Source organism: Dasypus novemcinctus, chromosome 25, assembly GCF_030445035.2.
Source record: "Dasypus novemcinctus isolate mDasNov1 chromosome 25, mDasNov1.1.hap2, whole genome shotgun sequence".
Taxonomy (NCBI): domain Eukaryota; kingdom Metazoa; phylum Chordata; class Mammalia; order Cingulata; family Dasypodidae; genus Dasypus; species Dasypus novemcinctus.
Genome location: NC_080697.1, coordinates 14,309,058 through 14,332,560, shown reverse-complemented (window position 1 = coordinate 14,332,560; position 23,503 = coordinate 14,309,058). Strand labels below are relative to the sequence as shown.

The 23,503-nt window shown below is 36.5% G+C and overlaps 1 protein-coding gene across 3 annotated transcripts in view; it reads right to left on the bottom strand.

Annotated features, from left to right (window-relative positions):
• Window positions 1-23,503, bottom strand: part of UBXN2A (UBX domain protein 2A) — a 77,955-nt gene that overhangs the window by 11,204 nt on the left and 43,248 nt on the right. For all 3 annotated transcript variants that reach the window (XM_058287684.2, XM_058287683.1, XM_058287682.2), the window contains exons 5-6: window positions 22,269-22,406; window positions 12,203-12,361 (exon numbers count right to left, since the gene is read on the bottom strand). In XM_058287684.2, the coding sequence (XP_058143667.1) occupies window positions 12,203-12,361; window positions 22,269-22,406 (297 nt within the window). The remainder of the gene's footprint in view (window positions 1-12,202; window positions 12,362-22,268; window positions 22,407-23,503) is intronic.

Genomic DNA, 23,503 nt, shown 5'->3' with positions numbered 1-23,503 from the left:
GTAGCCTAAAACCCAACTACTTCAGTGTATAACAATGGAAAAAGTGGACCAAACATTCTAATTAAAAATAACGCCTAAAAAAACACAAAAAACAAAGACTGAATGGGATCTAGAAACTTGAAAAAACATGTCTTCTCAAAGTGTTTCAGTGGCTACAAGAGTATATATCATATATCAAAATACTGCAATTGAGGAAATGAATATCAATAATATTCTGATTTCTCTTAGAAATATATACTTGGTATATTCAAGTTGAATTTAATAGGGTAAGTAAGCACTTAAGAAAAAGACACTAAACAATAATAGTTTGATTTGAATTGATTTATTTATATAGTGTTTGGTTCATTTAAATCAAGTAGATTCTTCAATAAGGCTTTCCATCTTGTGGAATTCTGGCATTAAGGTATTGTGGTCACAGTAGGAGGACAGGATGCTACATGTAAAGAGATTCTCTTCTGCTCTCTTTCCTACTCCAAATACTACCTCTGACTATTGCCACGCCTCTCCTCAGAAGGGAAAAAAGGTAAAAATAGAAGGGGTGAGAGAAACAGTTTTCACTCATCAGAAATAAAGGGAATGAAATTATAGTTCTCAGGAGAAGACTGGGAATACATTTGAATTTATTCTCCATCCCTCTCCACCCTTCTCCTTCCCAACTTTGGGCTAATTTCTCTTTCTCTCCCTACACTACTTTTATGCTTGTGTGTAAAAATGAAGGGAGTTTCTCATCTCATCCACATTACTTTAAACTATATAATTTAAAGTCATGATATAAGAATAAAAGACTGAAAATAAAAGACTAAAAACATTTGGTAAAATCTATTTTTGACTTAATGTCTTTTTTTATCCTGCTTCTCTCTTCTTGTTGACACTTTTTCCTATTTTGGTTTAAAATAAAAATTTAAAATATGGTAGGAGAAACAGTATAATGCATGAAATGTCTTACTGAAGCCAAAGGAACTGAATAATAAAGCTTTTGGCTTAAACCAGAAACAGACACAAAAACAAACAAAAAAGTCTGATTAATCATAAATTAATAAACATGATTGGCTAGCCAAAGTTTTAAAAATATTCCAGTCATTCAAACAAAAAAAAGTCCAAGTGATTTCTTGTCATTGAAAATGTCATAATTATTTCTCTAGACACCAAGGATTAAGTTAAAATATTTTATTTCCATACAAAGAAACAAATAAGCTTTGATCAAAATAATAAATCCCTTTTCCATTTTCCACATTTTAGCTTGTTCTGTTTTCATTTTAAAGGAATTTGGGTTACAGAATAACATTCCAAGGTACCATTTCAAACATATACTTCTATTATTATGATAATCAGTCTTCTGATACTAGCGGTCTAGGGTGCTTTTTTAAAAAATTATTATTTTTTCTTTTCTTTTAAATGTTACATTAAAAAAATGAGATCCCCATATACCCCCCCACCCCCTCACCCCACTCCTCCCACATCAACAACCTCTTCCATCATCGTGGCACATTCACTGCACCTGGTGAATACATTTTGGAGCACTGTGCACCCTATGGACAGTGGTCTACATTGTAGTTTACACGCCCCCCCAGGACACAAAATGTCCAGCATCTGTCCCTGCAGCACCACCCAGAACAACTCCAAATCCTGAAAATGTGCCCACATCATATCTCTTCTTCCCTCTCCTCTAGGGTGCTTTTGACAATTAGGAATAATGCAAGTGAAATGACTTAAAGAACACTCAACACACAGAAAGCACTCAGAAAACCACAGCTAAAAGCAAAACAAAAATCAAAAACACAAAACATAAATCAATAAAGACTGTTAGCTTAAATATAAAAGCAAAACTCAAATAAGTATTTACAAGAGATACCTTTATATATATATAGAAACATTAAAAAAACAGAGCTAACAACAACACTATAAGCCTAGATATGAAACAAAACCTAGATAATTAAATATAAACAGATAAACATACGATAAGTTGAAATTAAAAGGATGGAAAAAGATATACCATGCAAACACTAATTATAAGTAAGCTGGTGTCTGGTGTGACTATATTAGTATTAGGCAAAGTAGACTTCAACTCAAAAATTATCATCAGAGATTAAGAGGGACATTTCATAGTGCCAAAATGGTCAATTTATCAGAAAAAAATAATTTTCTTTTTCTTTGGCCCAAAATATATAAGCTTCAACACATGTAATGCAATAGTGACAGAACTGAAAGGAAAAAGAGACAAAATTCACAATCATAGCTACAGATCTTAGGAAAATTCTCTTGGTAACTGATAAAGTAAGCAGAAAAAATATAGGAACTTATTATTAAGCAACAATAATTAAAACAATGTGGAGTTTGCAAAAGAAAAGACAAATAGACCACTGAAATAGACTGGAGTGTCCAGAACAGATTCAGACATCTTGTTTACAAAAAGGTACTACAGCAATTTGGTGAATAAAGGAGGGTTTTTTCAATAAACAGTGTAATAAGCAGGACTTGGCCATGTGACATGCTCTGGTCAATACGATGCTGGCAGAGTAACACAAGCATATAAATACTTGCTCAGTCAGACCTGCCTGCTAGCACCTCTGCCCTTGAGAACTTGACCGGGTAAGCTGAGTATTTAAGAAGCGTAAGAGACAAGGAACAGACTTAGACTTCCTGATCTGCAGCTTAGATCACAGCTTCTCTAGAGATGAATGAGCCCAGCTAAATTAACAAAGCCACACATGTACCCACATAAAATACTTATTATTCCAAGCCATGAGATTTATGTTTATTACTGGACCATAGCTATATACCCATGTAAACAAATATAAATGTGGACGATTAACAATAAAAATGGAATGGATATATTATTATTTTCATATAATGGAATATAGTACAGTAATGACAATAAATTAAAATAGCTACACACATCAACATGGATGAATCTCAAAAATATAATACTGAGCTGGAAAAAAAAGTCATAGGAGAACACATACAATATGATTCCTTTCCTATCAACTTATAAAAACAAAACTGCCCTTCCCTTGCCTTTCTGAACAATTTGGTCCTAAAGCTGTAAGGTAGGGCAAAACATGGGAGGGAAAAGTGTTGGCCTAGAACAGGCAATCAGAGCCCAAGTAGGGTGAAAAAGACACCTGCACAGGAGAGCTATCAGAGCACAGTGCTGGAATGACCATTAGGAGGAAGGCATCCATGTAGGAGGGGAAGCAATTTGGTATAGGGAGGGGTACAGGGTGGGTAGAGCATAATCAGGATTAGGAGTGTGTCCACAAAGAAGAGCTGTTTCGTATGGAATGTCAGAAGCCTACTGGGGTGAGGAATATACCCAAATTGGGGGTGAGGAGCGATGACACATGGCAGGTTGTCCCAAGCATCACAAGAACATTCATATGGAGGAGTAGCCTTGTGCAGTGTCAAAACCAAAGAGGGGTTAAGAGGGCATCCAAGCATAGGGAGAGGCAGGGCAGTGTCAGCCCACGAGAACGGGGAGGTCATACTGGCATGAGGTGTCACAGTACAAGGAGCGTGAGGAGGCATCCTTAAGGAACGGGGGCCTAGGGTGAAGAGAACCAGAAGAGGAGTACATCCACCTGGGAACTCAACAAGAAGAGAGGCCCAAGTAGGGTGCGGAAGGCTTCCCAGTGGGGAAGGGGAGAGGAGTGGAGAAAGGAGATTGGTCACATATTGGAAAACTGATCAAATACGAAAATATATTAAGAAAAATGGAACTAGGCATAGAAGGAAACTTCCTTAACATGATAAAGGACATATATGAAAAATCCATAGCTGACACCATACTTAAGGGTAAAAAACTGAAAGTTTCCACTCTAAGATCAGGAACAAGACAAGAATGTTCACTGTTACCATTGTATTCAACATTGTACTGGAAGTTCTAGCCAGAGCAATTGGGCAAGAAATAAAAGGCATCCAAATTGGAAAGGAGGAAGTCAAACTTCTACTCTTTGCAGATGGCATGATCGTATATACAGAAAATCCTAGATACTCAGCAACAAAGCTCCTAGAGCTAATAAATGAATTTAGCAAAGCAGCTGGGTACAAGATCAATACCCCAAACTCAGCTGTGTTTCTATATGCTAGCAACAAACAAATTGAAGAAGAAATCAAGAAAAAAAATTTCACTTACAACTGCAACTAAAAGAATAAAATACCTGGTAATAAATCTAATCAAGGGTATAAAGAACTTGTATAGACAAAACTGCAAAACACTTCTAGAAGAAATTATAGAAGACTGATATAAATGGAAGAACTTTCCTTGTTCATGGATTGGGAGACTAAATATTGTTAATATGTAAATTCTACCCAAAGCACTATACAGATTCAAAGCAATGCCAATAAAAATTCCAACAACCTTCTTTACAGAAATAGAGAAGCCAATCATTCAATTTATACGGTAGGTTTATATAAAATGTAAATAATAAATCAATTTATAAAGATGAAATTAGATTAGTGGTTATGTTCGGCTAGGGAAGGCATGCTAAAGGATGTGGAGTTTTTCTTTCTGGAGTAATGAAATGGTTCTAAAATTTTTTGTGGTGATGAATGCACAACATTGAGATTATACTAAAAGCCATTGATTATACACTTTGGATAGATTGTACAGTAGGTGAATATATCTCAGTAAAACTGCTGCATAAATAAATAATTGTGCAAGAATAGCCAGAAATAGCAGCTATGTAAAGAACGGGAAACAGAGATTGAGAAGTGAAGAATTTCCTTGTCTGTCTTTTTAATTATTATTACTGAAATAATGAAAATGCTCTAACAATGATTGAAGCAATGAATGCACAACTGTGATTATACAAAATACCACTCACTGTATACTTTGAATGAATTGTATGCTTTATTAATATGTACCAATAAAATTGATTTGTTTAAATTTTTAAAAAATTTTATATGGAAGGGTAAGGAGACCCAAATAGCCAAAGCCATTTTTTGGAATAGTTGATCGAAGTTGGAGGACTCACACTTCCCAATCTTAAAAATTATTACAGGGAAGCCAATTTGGCTCAACTGTTAGAGCCTCTGCCTACCACATGGGAGGCCCAGGGTTCAAACCCAGGGCCCTCCTGACCTGTGTGGTGAGCTGGGCCATGCGCAGTGCTGATGTGCACAAGGAGTGCCATGCCACTCAGGGGTGTCCCCCAAGTAGGGGAGTCCCATGTGCAAGGAGTGCCAAGGAGTGTGCCCCCGCAAGAAGAGCTGCCCCGCACGAAAAGAGTGCAGCCTGCCCAGGAGTGGCGCCACACACACGAAGAGCTGATGCAGCAAGAAGACGCAACAAAAAGAGACACAGATTCTTAGTGCTGCTGACAAGAATGCAAGCGGACACAGAACACACAGCAAATGGACAGAGAGCAGAAAACAGGGCAGGGGGTAAGAGAAATTTTAAAAAAATTATTACAAAGCCATAGTAATCAAAACAGAATGGTTCTGGCACAAGAACAGAAATACAGACCAATGGAATTGAACTTAGAGCCCAGAAATTTACCCTAACACTTAGGGCCATTTGATTATTAACAAGAGGGCAGCTGATTTTTGACAAGGAAAAGAATAGGCTCTTCAACAAATGGTGCTGGAAAACTGGATCTCCATTTACAAAAGAATGAAGGTAGACCCCTACCTTACACCAGAAACAAAAAAAATAAACTCAAATGGATCAAAGACCTCAATATAAGACTAGAATTATCAAACTCCTAGAAGAAAATGTAGAGAAACATTAACAGGACACTGTATTAGGCAAGGGTTTCTTAGACTTTATACCCAAAACACAAGCAACAAAACACAAGATAGATAAATGGGACCTCATTAAAATTAAAAGCTTTTGTGCAAAGGACTTTATCATGAAAGTAAAAAGTGGAAACGGACTTTGGCCCAGTGGTTAGGGCGTCCGTCTACCATATGGGAGGTCCGCGGTTCAAACCCCGGGCCTCCTTGACCCGTGTGGAGCTGGCCATGCACAGGGCTGATGTGCGCAAGGAGTGCAGTGCCACTCAAGGGTGTCCCCCGCGTGGGGGAGCCCCACGCGCAAGGAGTGCGCCCGTGAGGAAAAGCCGCCCAGCGTAAAAAGAAAGAGCAGCCTGCCCAGGAATGGCCCCGCCCACACTTCCCGTGCCGCTGACGACAACAGAAGTGGACAAAGAAACAAGACGCAGCAAATAGACACCAAGAACAGACAACCAGGGGAGGGGGGGGGAAATTAAATAAATAAATAAATCTTTAAAAAAAAAAAAGAAAGTAAAAAGAAAACCTATACAATGGGAGAAAATATTTGGAAACCACATATCTGATAAAGGCTTGATATCCACAATATATAAAGCACATGAAAACATGAAAAACTACTTATCATTAGGCATCAAAACCACAGGAGATACCACTTCACACCTACTAGAATCCCTGCTATTTAAAAAAAATGGAAAATTACAAGTGCTGGAGAGGATGCAGAATAAAAAGAATACTCAATCATTACTGGTGGGAATGTAAAATGGCAGCAGCTCTGAAATACTGTTTGGCAGTTTCTCAGAAAGTTAGTTATAAAATTACCATATGGGAAGCAGATGTGGCTAAAGCAGTTGGGCCCCCACCTATCACATAGGAGGTCCTGGATTTAGTTCCCGGTGCCTCCTTAAGACGACGAGCAAGACAGGGAGCTGATGCAATGGACTGGCATGGTGAGCTGATGCAACAAGAGGATGCACCGAGAGACACAGCGAGGAAACACTGAGGGACAAAACAAGCAGGGAGTGTAGGTGGCTCAAGTGATTGGTACCTCCTTTCCACATGGGAGGTCCTGGATTCAGTTCCCAGTGCCTCCAAAAAAGATGATGAAGCAAGCACAAACAAGGAGGGGAGGAGAGAAATATTTTTTTTGAAAAATTACCATATGACCCAACATTCCCACTTCAAGTATATACCCAAAAGAAATAGAGCCTCAAACTGATATTTGCATACCAATGTTCATAACAGCATTATTCACAACTGCCCAAAGATGGAAGCAACTCAGGTGTCAATCAATCAACAGAAAAATGAAATGTGGTATATACATACACTGGAATATTATTCAGCCATTCAAAGGAACGAAGTTCTGATTCATGCAGTAACATGGATGAAGCTTGAAGACATCATGTTTAGTGAAATAAGCCAAATATAAAAGGGACAAATATTGTATGATGTCACTTATATGAAATAATTAGAATAAGCAAACTCATTAGAGTCAGAATTTAGAATACATGTTACTAGGAGATGTGATGGGGATAAGAGGAAGGGAGTTAAGGCTTAAAATGTAGTTTCTAGTGAACCGTAAGTTAAGCCATGGACTAAAGTTAATAGTACAATCATAAAAATGTGCTATCATCAACTGTAACAAATGTTCCATACCAAAGCAGGTTGTTAATAGGGTGGTATATAGGGATTCTGTATTTTATCCATGGTTGTTCTGTAAACCCACAACTTCTCTAATAAAGAAAAAATATATACAGTTTCAATTTGGAATGACAGAAATATTTTGGTAACAGATGGTGGTGATGGTAGTACAAAATTGCGAATATAATTAACAGCACTGAAATGTATATTTGAATGTGGTTAAAAGGTGAAATTTTGGGTCTTATATGTAAGCCATATGTTACTAGAATAAAAATTAAAGGGAAAAAAAAATCCATGGAACTGCACAACACAGTTAATATTAAGTTAATGGTGAATGGGGTACGGGAACCTCTTATATTTTTTAATGTAACATTGTGTGATTTATATATCTTAAACAAAAATAAAAGAGAATTTAAAACACCCACTAAGTTAAACCATGATGGACTATAGTTAATAGAACAATTTTTTAAAATGTGCTTTCATCAATTCTAACAAATAATTACACTAATGCAAAATGTTAATAAAAGTGGGGTATGTGGGAACTCTAATTTTATGCATTATTTTTCTGTAATCCTACAACTTCTCTAATAATAAAAAAATAATAATGGGAGCCAGAACTCTCACTGTGGGAGAAGAAATTTAAAATATAGAAACGGGAAAACTAGAATTAACCCTGTGGTAGCACTGGAGGTTTCTCTGGGAACTTATAGTTTTTGGTATATAAAGACACAGACAGGGAAGCAGATTTGGCTCAATTGATAGAGCCTCCGCCTACCACAAGGGAGGTCCAGGGTTCAAACTCAGGGCCTCCTGACCCATGTGGTGAGCCAGCCCACACGCAGCGCTGATGCGTGCAAGGAGTGCTATGACACGCAGCGGTGTCCCTGGCATAGAGGAGCCCCACGCGCAAGGAGTGCGCCTCTCGAGGAGAGCCACCCTGCACAAAAAAGGCACAGCCTGCCCAGGAGTGGCGCGGCACACACAGAGAGCTGACACAGCAAGATGACGCAACAAAAAGAGACACAGATTCTGGGTGCCGCTGACAAGAATGCAAGCGGACAAAGAAAAACACACAGTGAATGGACAGAGAGAGCAGACAACAGGGGGAGGCAGGGAAGGGGAGAAAAATTAAAAAAAAAAATAAAAATCTTAAAAAAAAAAATTAAAGACACAGACATAAATACAGACAGAAATGTATGTGCACGTGCCTAAGTGTATGTATGTGTACGTATATATCCCTGTGTCTACTGAGAGGGCATTGCAATAAACAATAAGTAAACCTAGTATCCAAATTCTGGCTTCTCAATACCATTCTCTACCAAGGCTTGTTGGGAAAAATACAGAATGAACCTAATACAAATTTTTTGTGCAAAAGGAAACGTTCCAAGAAGGATGTGAACATGTCAAAAGAACACAGGAACCAGTTTAAACAAGGTCCTGCTGAAACTGTGTGGGACAATCTGAGCTCAAGATAACTAATGATGGCAAGAGATAATATACCCATGGAATAAAACAGGAAACTATGAGTTTCTATTTCCACATAAATAAATGACTGTGATGCTTTATGAAGGATAGTTTTGCAATATCTAAGTTTTTGCCCTACAAATACTAATTTCAAAGGGAAAAGTATAACTTTATAGTGAAGGAGTCTGGCAGATACCACCCCAGTCAAGTGATCAAGCCTAACATCATTATAATGGAATATATGGAAATGATGCAGCCAGATAGAAAAAGTATCAATTCTGTGATAATTCTGCAAAAATTCATGACCTGAATAAGTCATACGGCAATATCAGACATAAAAAAATGGCCTATAATATACAAAAATGCCAAGATTTGGAAAGTCAGGGAAAGATTGAGAAAGTACTTCAAATTGAGATATAACTGAATGCAATGTGTGATTATGAGCTGGCCTTTTGTTATAAAGGATGATATTAAATGGCAAACTTGAGTAGAATATATTAGTTGGTAGAAGTGTATCAATGTAAATTTCCTGGTTTAGATGGCTGCATTGTGGTTATGTGGGAGAATGTTCTTATCTGTAGGAAACATACTGAAGTATTTGGGGGTAATGAGCCATCAGGTTGGCAACTTAAACCCTTAAATGGTTTGGAAGAAAAGGTTCTTTATACACTCCACAAAACTTTTCTCTAAGTTTGTGATTGTTTCAAATTTATAATAATTAAAAATGAGCAAAAGAATTCAGCATTTTTCAGGGATACATATACACTTGGTAAAACTATGAATAAAAGAAGAGGTTTAATACAAATTTAGGATACTGCTTATCTCTTACACAAAGGGACAGACCTATGTGATCAGAGAAAGGTAGGTACATAAGGATCTATGTGCTAGGTGGTTGTAGCAGTTTAATATTATTGAAGAATTCCACAAAGAAATACTGGATTATGCTTATAATCTGATCTGTACCTGGGCAAGAATGAGTTACGATTAGGGCATTGAGTCCCCACCCACCAAGGTGGGGATAAAAGGCATGGCAAAGAACAGAGTTGAGGTCATTTTTTGATGTTGGAGTATTGATGTTGGAGTTTGATGCTGAAGACTTAAACTGGAACCTTGGGAAGTAAGCTCAGAGAGGAAAGAGAAGCCAGCCCCAGGAAGAAAGGATCCTTGAACCCAGAGTAAAGCAAGCCCCAGGAACACAGGAATCCAGGAAGCCTGAACCCTTGCAGATGTTGGCAGCTATCTTGATCCAAATAGACTTTGGTGAAGGAAGTATCTTATGCTTTACAGCCTGGTATCTGTAAGCTCCTATCCTAAATAAGTACCCTTTATAAAAACCAACCGATTTCTGGTATTTTGAATTTCATATTGTGTTAAAATATTCCAAATTGTAAATTATAATACTAGAGTAGCTTTAGGTAAATAGCAAATAATTGCCTATAAAAGACTGACCTCACCTAGTTACCAAACCTTGGCCAAACTTTATCTTCCACCAGAAGAAAATTTTCATTTTTAAGCCTTTTATCTTATTCTCTTAATTCAGATATATTTGAACATCAAATTTTATCCTTAAAGTTTAAACAATTTTACAAAAAGTTTGTAAATATTAAAAAGTTTGTAAAATTATATTTGAAATCAGTGTACTTTTATAACATTGTAAAGGTCTAAAAAAATAGGCTTCAAGTATTTTTAATGTCTTTCAGAAACTTTGTGTAATATTGTTTGTTTTTCTAGATGTTTAAGATGTCCCATTGAAAATGTTACTTGAAATATATAAACTAATTTCTGATATTTACAGAAATCTCCTAGATTCATCTTTGCCAATCACAATTGAGGGTAAACATCAGATCAAAATGTCTCATTCTGACTTTTAAAATACTGTCCAGTTGAAACTTCCTGAACCATGTAATAGTACTGAACAAATTGGAAACTAACCATTTTTTATGTTGGACACTCCAAATATAGACTGAATACATATTTACTAATTAATCATTGATTGAAAAATTTTTACTTCTGGGGTACCTATTTTTATAAATGTTTTCATCTCGTTATAAGCATATGAGAAGTTTTGTAATAACGAACCAATAATTGTAATGTTCAAAATATTTATCTTCAGAATGTTATATTTTTATGTGAAATCAGTTTCTTATGGTTCAAAAAAATTTTAAGATAAACTGATTTTTAAGTAAAAAAATAAAAAAATAAAAATAAAAATAAATGTCTGATATTTTGCATCAGCACCCCTTTGGCTAATACAGTGGTACATATTTTATTGTTCTTTCAACTATGCAGTTATATAATATGTACTTATATTTATTTGCATAATATAAAATTTCCCGCAAAATAAAAATTCTTTTCAGTAAAGGAACTATATACAGTATGTTCCTACTTTTGATTAAAATGAAAAAATATATATATATTTTTAAGCAGTGATAACCTAGAAAAAGACATCAAACTGATAAAAGTGATTATCTTTGGTGACAGAATATAATTGACGTTAATTTCCTTCAATACTTTTTCATATTTTTCATTGTTTTTTCTACAATTAACAGAGAAATGTATATATGTTCATGACTGAGTATACAAATTATTAAATTATGTATATAGTTAGAAAAACTTATCAACTTACTAAAATGATAATCTATAAACCAGACTGAAAATACTTTTTAAAAATTAAGAAGTTTGTGATCTTTTTTTAAAGATACATAATCATACAAAATGTTACATTAAAAAATATAAGAGGTTCCCATATACCTCCATGAAAAAATTTTTTTTAAAGATTTATTTTTTTATTTATTCCTCTCCCCTTCCCCCCGCCGTTGTCTGCTGTGTCCATTCGCTGTGTGTTCTTCCGCATCTGCTTGTATTATCCTGAGGCACTGGGAAACCGCGCCTCTTTTTTGTTACGTCATCTTGCTCTGTCAGCTCTCTGTCATCTTGCTCTGTCAGCTCTCCGTGTGTGCAGCGCCATTCTTGGGCAGGCTGCACTTTTTTTTTTTTCATGCAGGGCAGCTCTCCTTGCAGGGCACACTCCTTGCATGTGGGGGACCCCTACACGAACACCCCTGCGTGGCATGGCACTCCTTGCACATGGCAGCAGCACTGGGCATGGGCCAGCTTACCTCATGGGTCAGGAGGCCCTCGGGATCGAATCCCGGACCCTCCATATGGTAGACAGACACTTTATCAGTTGAGCCATGTCCACTTCCCAATACTTTATTAATGTCTAAGAATTTCCACTGTCTTTGTGTATTATGTTTATAGAACTACTTATTAAAGTCCTTGGTTAGTTCCTAAAAAATAACTTGATAACTAAAAGAATGAAATGCAAACGTAGGGGAAAAATCAGACAATATCGAGACTGAAGACTCACCTATGTGAAATATTAAACTTCTGGATGATCCTTTTCCCATTGGCTAACCAGATCTGTATATTAGTGATAGGTTCCAAGCTGTTTAGTGGGATAGCAGACATACTATTTTTACTCTCAGCTTCAATACTCCTTGCTTTAGAAATAATTTTTGGCGTGGCACTAAGAAAACAGAAAACAAAAAGTCAGATACAACTTTTTCAATGAGCAGAACTTTATCATTAAACAATAACTATAAAAATTTTACATAAAAGTATAACTTTTAGGAAGATTTTTGAAAATCATAAATTGGTTTGCTGGAATCTAAAAAAAAACTCAAAGTAAAACTGAGAAATGTAAATACGAATAGAGATGAGAAGGAATCTTTAAGTAGCAGGAAACAATTTTATCTTAACTCTATCATAATAAAGACAACCAAATATTTTTAATTTATTGTGTGTCAGGTAAATGTAGACAAATTATACTCGTTTGTCTTATTAAATCTTCACAAACTAATGAAGAAAGTTCAATGTTACTGGAAACTTGAAGCTTAGAGATGTTAAGTGACTTGCCCAAAGGTCACAAAGATAAGTGATGGCATAAGACTGAAAACCAGGCAATCTGACCGAAGAGCAGTGCTGTCTAACAGAACTTTCCCATACATGAAAATGTCCTATATTTGCACTATTAATATAGTAGCCATTAGCCATATGTGGTTATTCAACATCTGAAATATGGCTAGTATGAATGAGGAACTGAATATTTAATTTTATCTAATTTTAACTAATTTTAATTTAGTTTCATGTAGCCGGCTAGTGTTTACCACATCAAAACAGTGCAGCTCTAGAGCCAGTGCTCTTATCACTACACAAAAATGCCTTTTATATGTGACAAAGGATAATATATATGCTACACAACAGAAATACAGATTTATGTCATTGCTCTTAACATTCTTTCATTGCTTCACTGCTTACATAATAAAGTTCAAATCCTTAGCAAGACAATAAAAGGAAAGCCCCCTCTGAAACGGATCCATAACTACCTACCTTTCTGACCTTAATTCTTGCTAAGTGCCTATACCCACCCTGTGCTCTGCTCATACCTACTTGCAATCTGGTATCCCACTTGCTCAACCAGGAACACCTGTCCCTCACCCACTATTTCTTTCTCCCTATCTGCTTGGTCAAAGAAAACCCTTAAGAGTAAGTGGAAAAGGGGTTCTTAATGTTGGAGTTTTGATGCTGGAGTTTGATGCTGAAGCTGGAGACCTTGGAAGAGAGGAACTCTAAGCCCAAAGAGAAGACCTGGAAAAAGGAATCCAGGAAGCCTGAACCCTGTCAGATTTCTGCAGCCATCTTGTTCCAACACGTGGAAATAGACATTGGTAAGGGAAGTAACTTTTCATGGCCTGTTATCTGTAAGCTCCTAACCCAAATAAATACCCTTTATTAAAACCAACTGAATTCTGGTATTTTGTATCAGCACCCTTTTAGCTGACTAATACAAAGTCTATGAAGAAAATGAGCAAGACCTGTTCATCCCTAATTTCATTCCTTAATTCAGACTTTCAACACTGAGTTATTTTCTCTAATTTTGTCCATTTCTCTAAATAGTTTATGTTGCCATTTTCTAAGCTTCATATTTACATACAATCTACTAACTTAAGATGATGACGGAAGTTGATGATCTTTCTTAATCCACTCCTTTCTTTTACACATATATTTGCAGTATTAGTAACATTGCTGTATAAAATTTTGAATTATTTGGATTAAATACTTCCTTTTACAGAATATTTTTGTTTCAGTTTTTATTTGTTTGCCTTTTCTGGAGTTGAAAATGCTTTCCTTTTTTCAAACATTATTTTATTTTCATCACAGCTACATATTTTTAAACTTTCAATCATATTAGGTTATCTATAGGTGTTTCCCCCAGATACATTTCCATTCTCTTGTTCTAATCAAAGCTAGTTGCTCTCTAAGCATACATTCATTCCCATGTATTATAACCTCTCAACTCTACAGAGGTAAATGCTTCTGTTTCAGAATTTCTTGGTTTCCTCTTTTTTGGTTTCCTGTCATTTTCCTGGAGCAAAATTCCCATGAAAGGGCACGCAGGAACAAACATTTTAATCTAGCATGTCTTAAATTTGTTACCTTACATTTGCCCATGAATGACAGTTTGTCTAGGTATATATTTCTATGTTTAAACTCATTTCATCCTCAGGACATTAATGTTATTGGGACATTTTTATCATAAATTTTAGTGTCCCTGAAATACTGGTCATTTAAATTATTATATTCTCTCCAGAAATATTTAGGATATGGTTTAGTCTTTTGAAATTAGTGCAATGATTCCAAGTATATTTCTTTTTCACATTCACTGTGTGAATACACATAGTTGGTCTAAACCATATTGAGATTGTGGCTTTAGTTTGGGAAATACCCCAGCATTATACTTGAAATAACATTCTTGTGTCTTTTTTACTCTTTTGAAAAGTTCTATTTTTCATATTGTTACACTCTTGGATTAGCTTTTATAAGTCTATCTTTGATATCTTTTTTTGTTGTCAGTGGTGACTGCCAACTCTATGTTTCCTTCATGTTATATTCCAAATGTTTCTACTTTTTTGCAATCATAATTTTCTTCTGAGGATCTGTTTCTTGTTTTTTCGATATATCTTTTTGATGTCCACCAGTTCTTCATTTCAGATAAATTCACTAAACTATCATGACACTGAGATTATATAGTTTGATTATTTTACATTTAAGTACTTTTTGTTTAACGAATCTATCCCTTTTTTATCTCAAGATTTTTTTTTTCCTGTTTATTAATCTGGGTCTTTTTCATTTTACCTCGTGTTTCAATTTCTGGTTGTCCCTGACTGTTTCTTACAGTGAAGAATGAAGAAAAAATGCGGCCTGGAATTCTGTGGTTGTGGAAATGTGACTGGTGCAATTTGTTCAGTCATTATGCAGAGTAACAGTCATTAGGCTTTAAAACCAAAAGACACATTTCAGAGATTATCTACTATGGGCATGTTCATTCTTTTTTAGTAAGCCACAGTGAATCTTCAGAGAAAGGGCCAGTAGCCTGGATCCAGGAGTTTTGTGTTCAAGGAGAAGGAGAGGATTAAGGAACTCATTAGCTTCCAAAAGAAACATCAGTATCTGTTTTCAGTCAGAAAAGTAGCTATATTAATAGAGTAAAAAAATAATCTTAGAATGAAAAACTATTTTAAGAGACAAAGACACAATATATTAATAATAAAAGTGGTAAACTATTAAGAAGAACAATCATAAATATTTATGCAGTTAACCAGGATATCCCAAATTACATGAAGCAAATAATGGAAAAATAAGGGGAGAAATAGTTGCCTCTATAATTATATTGGGGGACTTTAATACAGCATGATCAACATTAGAAATAAAAACTTGACAGAGTTAATAAAGAAACAGAGATCTTCAATAATATGCTAGATGATCTAGCCCTAATAGATATAAATAGAACATTATACCCAAATACAGCAGGGTATACCTTCTTCTCAAGTGCACATGGATCATTTTTCAGGATAGGCCACATGTTAGGACATAGAACAAGTCTCAATAATTTATAAATAGCCTCCTAAAGATTGCTTTGCAAGTAAATTTACCAAATAAGTAAGTAAATAAATCATGTATGGGTTCATTGCAAAAAAAAAAAAAAAGAGTGGAAGAGATCCTGACCCTGTTGCTGTTTTTCAAAAGTTAGGCACTTTTTGCTAGCCTAACCTTAAACATCAGTTATTTGCAACATTTATGATGGCACTTGCATATTATTCCAAGTCAGTTTATTTAATGCTTAGACAAGCATAAAAAAAAAACAATGGCAAGGAAGAATTTTGCCCCATTTGTCACTACAATACCTAGCACATCATACATGTTGTTTTTTTTTTTCCTTAAAAGGCAGTACCAGAGATTGAACCCAGGACCTTTTACATAGGAAGCAGGTGCTCAATTACTGAGCCACATTGGCTCCCCAATGAGAGTTGGCTTTTTCATTTGTTTCATTTGTGGACTGAACTCAGGACCTCACACATGGGAATCAGGCACTCAGTCACTTGAACTACATCTTAACACCATATGTGGTTGTTTTTTTAAAAGATTTTTTATTTTTCTCTCTCCCCTTCCCCCCTACCCCCCGCCCCCACTGTCTGCTCTCTGTGTCAATTCACTATGGGTTCTTCTGTGTCCGCTTGCATTCTTGCCAGTGGCACTGGGAATGTGTCTTTTTTTTTTAAGATTTACTTATTTCTTATTTATTTCTCTCCCCTTCCTCACCCCCTCCCCCAGACGTCTGCTGTGTCCATTCACTGTGTGTTCTTCTGTGTCCGCCTGTATTCTTGTCAGCAGCATCCAAAATCCTTGTCTCTTTTTGTTGTGTCATCTTGTTGCGTCAGCTCTCCATGTGTGTGGTGCCATTCCTGGGCAGACTGCACTTTTTTCGCACTGGGCAGCTCTCCTAACAGGGCACACTCCTTTGCACATGGGGCTCCCCTATGCAGGGGACACCCGTGTGGCACAGCACTCTTTGTGCGCATCAGCACTGTGTTTGGGCCAGCTCATCACATGGGTCAGGAGGCCCTGGGTTTGAACCTTGGACCTCCCATGTGGTAGGCGGATGCTCTATCAGTTGGGCCAAATCTGCTTCCTGTGTCTTTTTGTTGTGTCATCTTGCTGCGTCAGCTCTGTGTGTGTGTGGTGCCACTCCTGGAGAGGCTGCACTTTTCACACGGCGTGGCTCTCCTTGCGGGACACAATCCTTATGGGGGGGGCAGGGGACGGACACACACCCCTATGTTGGGGGCACCTCTGCGTGGTTTAGCACTCCTTGTGTGCGGCAGCACTGCATGAGGGCCAGCTCACCACATGGGCCAAGAGGCCCTGGCTATTGAACTCTGGACCTCCTATATGGTAGGCAAATGCTCTACCAGTTGTGCCATAGCCACTTCCCCATTATGTGCTTTTTTTTTTTAAGACTTATTTTATTTCTCCCCCCCAACCCCCCCCCCATTATCTGCTCTCTGTGTCCACTTGTGCGTTCTTCTGTGTCCACTTGCACCCTCAGTGGCACCAGGAAACTGCATCTCTTTTTTGTTGTGTCATTTTGCTGTGTCAGCTGTGTGTGTGTGTGGAGCCATTCCTGGGCAGGCTGCGCTTTTATCATATGAGACAGCTCGCCTTGCAAGGTGCACTCCTTCCATGTGGGGCGCCCACACATGGCACAGCACTCCTTTCATGCAGCAGCTCTGTGCATGGGCCAGCTCACCACACGGGTTAGGAGGCCCTGGGTTTGAACCCTGGACCCTCCCATATGGTAGGCAGACACTCTATCAGTTGAGCCACGTCCGCTTCCCCCATATGTGCTCTTGATACACATTTGTTGAATAGGTAAATACTAAAAATCAAATACTTTTAAAAAGCCTATGTTTTCTTTAATATTGCTTTCTAAAAAGCATTCCTATACTATGGTCTAATAAGGAATCTCCTTGTTATCAAACTTCTCTAATCTACTCAGCTTCCCCTAGTTTTTTTGCTAATAATATACTAACTTCCTCTACCATACCCATTTCACAAATTAACATAATACTATGTCTCCTGCATCCTCATGATATGCCTCAGTGAAAAATCTTCAAAAAATACTTATAAACAGAATGGCAGAAATATAAGGGCACCGTTTGGCAAACCCTAAGGAATCAATAATTACTACAGGCAAGGATCATCACATTTAAAGCAATTAAGTAAAAGGTTATGCTGAACTGAATGCTCAAATGGTGCCAAAGAATCTCTTTACTGGTTGCAAAAGAAAAAAAATATAACTTTACAACAAAGAGCTGTGGCTGTTACCACCTTACCCCAGTGATCATTCTTTGCATTATTCATACTGGGGCAAATACAGCTTTTTATGTGCCTCCTAAATACACATGAAGTGCAATTTCATCTATGATTTGTTTTGCCAAAAATGGCACTGTTCTAGAGGAAAAGAGGTTTGAGAGAAGTGAAAATCAAAAGAATTGTGGCTGTAAAGGGAATTTTAAGGTAAATTTTTAAGTATGTATTTGGCATTAAATAACACTAGGGAATTGTTAATTTTATTAGGTATGATAATTAATATGAATGGATAAACAAAATGCAGTATGCCCATACAATGGAATATTATTCAGTCATTAAAACAAGGGAAGTGCTGGTATAAGCTACAATATAGATGGACCTGGAAAACACCAGGTTGAGTGAGATAAGCCAGACAGAAAAGGACAAATATTCTATGATTTCTCTTACATGAAATACTTAGAATAAACAAATTCAGAGACACAAAGCAGAACAGTAGCTAACGGGGAAGGGGAAAATGGGAAATTATTGCTAAATGAGTAGGAGTTTTGGTTTGGGATGATGAAAATAGTCTGGAAATAGTGATGAAAGTAGCACAGTATTGTCAACATACTTAATGTCAAATAATTGATTTTTATGTTATATATGTTTTACAATTAAAAATAAATTTTTGCTTTATTTGCTTTCATAGGTTAATTTTTTTTTTTTTTTTTAATAACCTCTCTTACCCACAACCTACTCTGGCTTTTCTTCCTTCAGCATAAAGGGTGTTTACTGTGTAAAATATCAAGTGTAAGCAGCCCAGTGTTCATCAACAGATGAAAGGATAAATAAAATGTGGTATAGGGAAGCAGACATGGCTTAACTGATAGAATGTCCACCTACCATATGGAGGGTCCAGGGTTCTATACCACTGGTGAGCTGGCCCACGTGCAGTGCTGCCGTGCACAAGGAGTGCTGTGCCACACAGGGGTGCCCTTACAAAGTGGAACCCCACTCGCAAGAAGTGCTCCCCGCAGAGCCGCCCCACATGAAAAAAATGCAGCCCGCCTAGGAGTAGCACTGCATACACGGAGAGCTGTCGCAACAAGATGATGCAACAAGAAAGAGATGCAGTTTCCCAGTGCCACCTGATGATACAAGCAGACGCAGAGTAACACAGCAAATGGACACGAGCAGAAAATGGTGGGGAAGGGGAGAGAAATAAATAATGAATCTTAAAAAACAAAAACAAAACATGGTATAAACATACAATGGAATAGTATTCAGCCATAAAAAGGAATGAAGTTGATACATGGTATGTGGATGAACCTTGAAGATAACATGTTGAGTGAAATCAGAAAGCTACAAAAGGACAAATATATACCTTTATTTTAAATAGCTTAGATTATGCAAATTTACAGACAAAAAGTGGATTAAAGGTTACCAGGGATGGGGGTAGGTGAAAGGGGAATGGGGAGTTAATGCTTAACGGGCAAAGAGTTTCTGTTTGGGGTTATGGAAAAGTTTTGGTAATGGACAGTGATGAGAGTAGTACAACAATATGAATATAATTAACACCACTAAACTGTATACTTGAAAATGGTTAAAATGTGGTATTTGTGTTAACACAATGGAAGTTTTCAAAAAACCCACAGAATTGTTTCAACAGTTGTAACAAATATACCACCCTAATGCAAAATACTGATAATGGGTAAAACTGGGGGGTAAGGGGGAGGATTACATGAGAACTCTGCACTTTCTGGATCATTTGTTGGTAAACTTACAGTTCTCATAAAAAAAAAAAGAAATAGCAAGGGAACTGGAAAGAGAATGGACTCTGAAATCAGACAGACCTGGGTCCAAATTATAGTTCAGTTCATTGGTGAGATATGCAGCCTTTACTTTACCTCCTAAAGCTTAAACTTCCTCATCTGTAAAATGATGAAAGACTATCACAAATGGAATGTGCCCAATAATATAGTAGTTACTTTTACTACTAATTGTAATAAAATGGTGTGATATGGAGGACCTCTACTATTTTAAGAGTATGTTTACAGGTTCTGTTCTTTTTACTAGCTATGTAATTTGGCTAAATCACAAGCCGTTTCATCAATAACAAAGATTAGATTAGTTACATCCACCTCAAATGATAGTTGTAAAATGTGAATGAAATAATGCATATTTAAGAAATTCATAACTTTATAAAGTGCTACACTAGTGAATAAGTAGTAGCATTTGAATAGTGCTTTGCAGAATAGAACATTTTATAAGGTTGATAGATATATAGACTTTACCTTTACCTAGTCCCATTTCTTTTTTTTTTTTTCATATATAAGACTGTTTGTTTTTAAATTTAATTGTACTTTTTGGAAAATACATACATCACAAAAAAACGCTACATTAAAAAATAAAAGAGGTTCCCATATATCCCACATCTTCCTCCCCCACTCCTCCCACATCAACATCCTCTTTCATCACTGTGGCACATTCACTGCATTTGGTGAATACAGTTTGGAGCACTGATGCACTGCATGGATAATAGTTTACATTGTAGTTTACACTCTCCCCCACTACATTCAGTGGGTTATGGCAGGATATATAATGTCCAGCATCTGTCCCTGCAATATCATTTTGGACAACTCCAAGCCCTGAAAATGCCCCCACATCACATCCATTTCTAAATGAAATTAGATTAGCCCTTGGGTTACAAAGGAAAAGAAAGGAAACAAAGTATTTCCTGATCATTTGGAAAGTCATGTCCAGATATGTTTGCATATGTGGAAAAATATGTATGTACTTTACCAATTGTGGATAATTAAAACAAGAGAATTGAAGAGTGGGTGTAGCTCAGTGGTGTGAGCACCTACTTCCCATATATGAGGTCCTGGGATCAATGCCCAGTACCTCCTAAAAATATATATATATATATAGATGATATAGATACACACACATACACACACACACATATATATATATGGGAGAGAGAGGAAGGGAGGGGGGGAAGAAGGGAGGGGAGAGGGAGTTGATAAAAACCAAAGTGATCCCATGTGGTAGATTGAATTATGTACCCTGCCAAAAGATGGTGGTCTTAATCTTAATCCATGTTCCTGTGGGTGTTAAATCATCTGTAAATAGTATCTTTGAGTATGTTAAGGTGAGTCAGGGTGTGGACTCATTTGTGAATCGGATCTTTGAAGGTCCTAATTAGGTCTGGCCAACTGAATCAGGGTGGCTCTTAATCCACATTACTGGAGGCCTTCTAAAAAGAAAGGCACAGGAAAGAGACAGAAGTCAGGAGAAAAACCAGAAGAGCAAAAACAAGAGATCACCATGTGTTGGGAAGCAGAGATGCAAGCCAAGGCACCTGAAAGATTGTGGCAAGTCAGCACCAGAATGCTACAGACTTTGGGGCACGGCCTTGTAACACCTTGATTTTGGATTTCTAGGCTTCTATAGTGTGAGCCAATAAATTCTTGTTGTTATAGAGAACCTGGCAAACTAAGACATCCTGTATCTGAACTGTATTTTCTGTCATAAGGCATGGTTAGACTGTAAAATGTGAAAATAATTAACAAGCTTTGATGCTAGTAATACTAAACTTATAACAAACATTTTCATTTTTATGAACTCAAAATTGAGGTACTAATAAAAAAACGAACACTATAAAATGTGGTAACTACAAAATGGAACCTTAACATGCAAAAGCTAGCATATAAATCAATTCTGCCCACTGTCTTTAATAAGTCAGTCCTTTTGATCTGATAAAACCAAAAAAGTTTCCATGATTTTATAGTATAATGCCAGCATATGTTAATTTTAAAAATATATGTTTTCTATGTATATATGTATTTGTATGTATGTATTTTTATGGTACCAGGGTGGGGCTGGGATACTGTATGTGGGAAGCTGGCACTCAACCACTGAGCTATGTCGCCTCCCCTGAGTTGGTCCTTTTATTTGCTTGCTTGCTGCTTCCTTGCCCCTAGGAGGCAACCAGAAACTGAACCTGGGACCTCCATGTGGGAAGCAGGCACTCAACCACCCAAGCCGTATCTGCTCCCCAGCATATGTTAATTTACACTAAGGTAAACATGACTTAGAGGCTGTCGTAAAAGTGAAATGAAAAACCTGATTTCCAATGGAAGAAATAACTTGTTTGTGCAATCTACCTGAATAAAATAATGATAACCTGAATATTATTCAAGCCTCTGCTTAAGGAAAACATGGATCATGAACCTACTCACCTTCCTAGTCTGTGACCCTGTCCTGAGAAGGGCTGGAATACAGGCTTTGTTGACAGGCATACTTCATTTTTCTTATCTTCCACTTTAACATCCACCTCTTCTTTATGAAAAATTCCCTGTAATTCTAAAGGTAATTCCCTTGAAAGGCAAAGAAGCAAAATAAAAATAAAAGTTCCCAATGTTTTTTCTCTGAAAAGCATATACTGTATGCAAAAGAACCGAATAACATATAGAAATGAGGCATATAATATTCCCTGCAATAAAAGAATTAAATGTATTTAAAATAAATATCATTAAATAGTATGAACAATACTGAAAAAAAAACCAAAAAAACCTAGTAGAACAACAAATTTTTAAGGCCATAAATTGATGAATAACATCTTTTTCAGTAGCACTAAAAAAGTACTAAAGTCATGAAACATTTTACAACTATATACTGCTATATTTAAATAATTTAACAATTTTTACAGGTGCCCAATTAGGACTAATAAGTGATAGAAAAAATCAAACTCTCATTTCAAGTTTTGAGTGACATCAGGAATTACTCTGGAAATGACAAAGGTAAAATAACCAAACATATGAGAATTTTAAAAAATCCTTTCACATTTCATTCTCCAAACAGAGATTAAGGCAAGGTGAGATCTGACTGTCTACTGCTTTGTTTAGTATCCCACAGATGCATCCATTTTGAAGAATGGAAACTCCAGGTAAGGAGGAAACCACACGTTTGCTCAAAAACATACTCCAGTCCCAGGAACAGTGCATAGTACATAGCTAGACTTGGAAAGATATCTGTGGAATGTTATGATCTTTCAAAGGTAAGGTCTTTTCTAATGAGTCCTTGAAAGTTATAAATGTTGCAGAACATATTTAATATAAGCAATGAACTTCCAGGGAGACTTAAACATTTTAAATTTCTTTTAATATATTTTTTTGCTGTTAACAAAAATACAAACCATTTGGTATAAACTCATAATTTGTATTCTTTTCTGTAAAATGTCATACTTCAGTAAGAAAGTTAAATTTAAAAAAATAAATAACATGTTTAAAAAATCAAGACATTAACAAGGTAAAAATGTATAAACTTAGCAAGTGATAGCCTTTGCAATCTAACTCTCACCTAAAAACTTTTGATATACCCTCTTCTAGATTTTTTCCTATGGACATAGTAACTCCATATAATTATTTTAATCCCCTCACTCCCCCACAGATAGGCTTTATCTACACACACTATT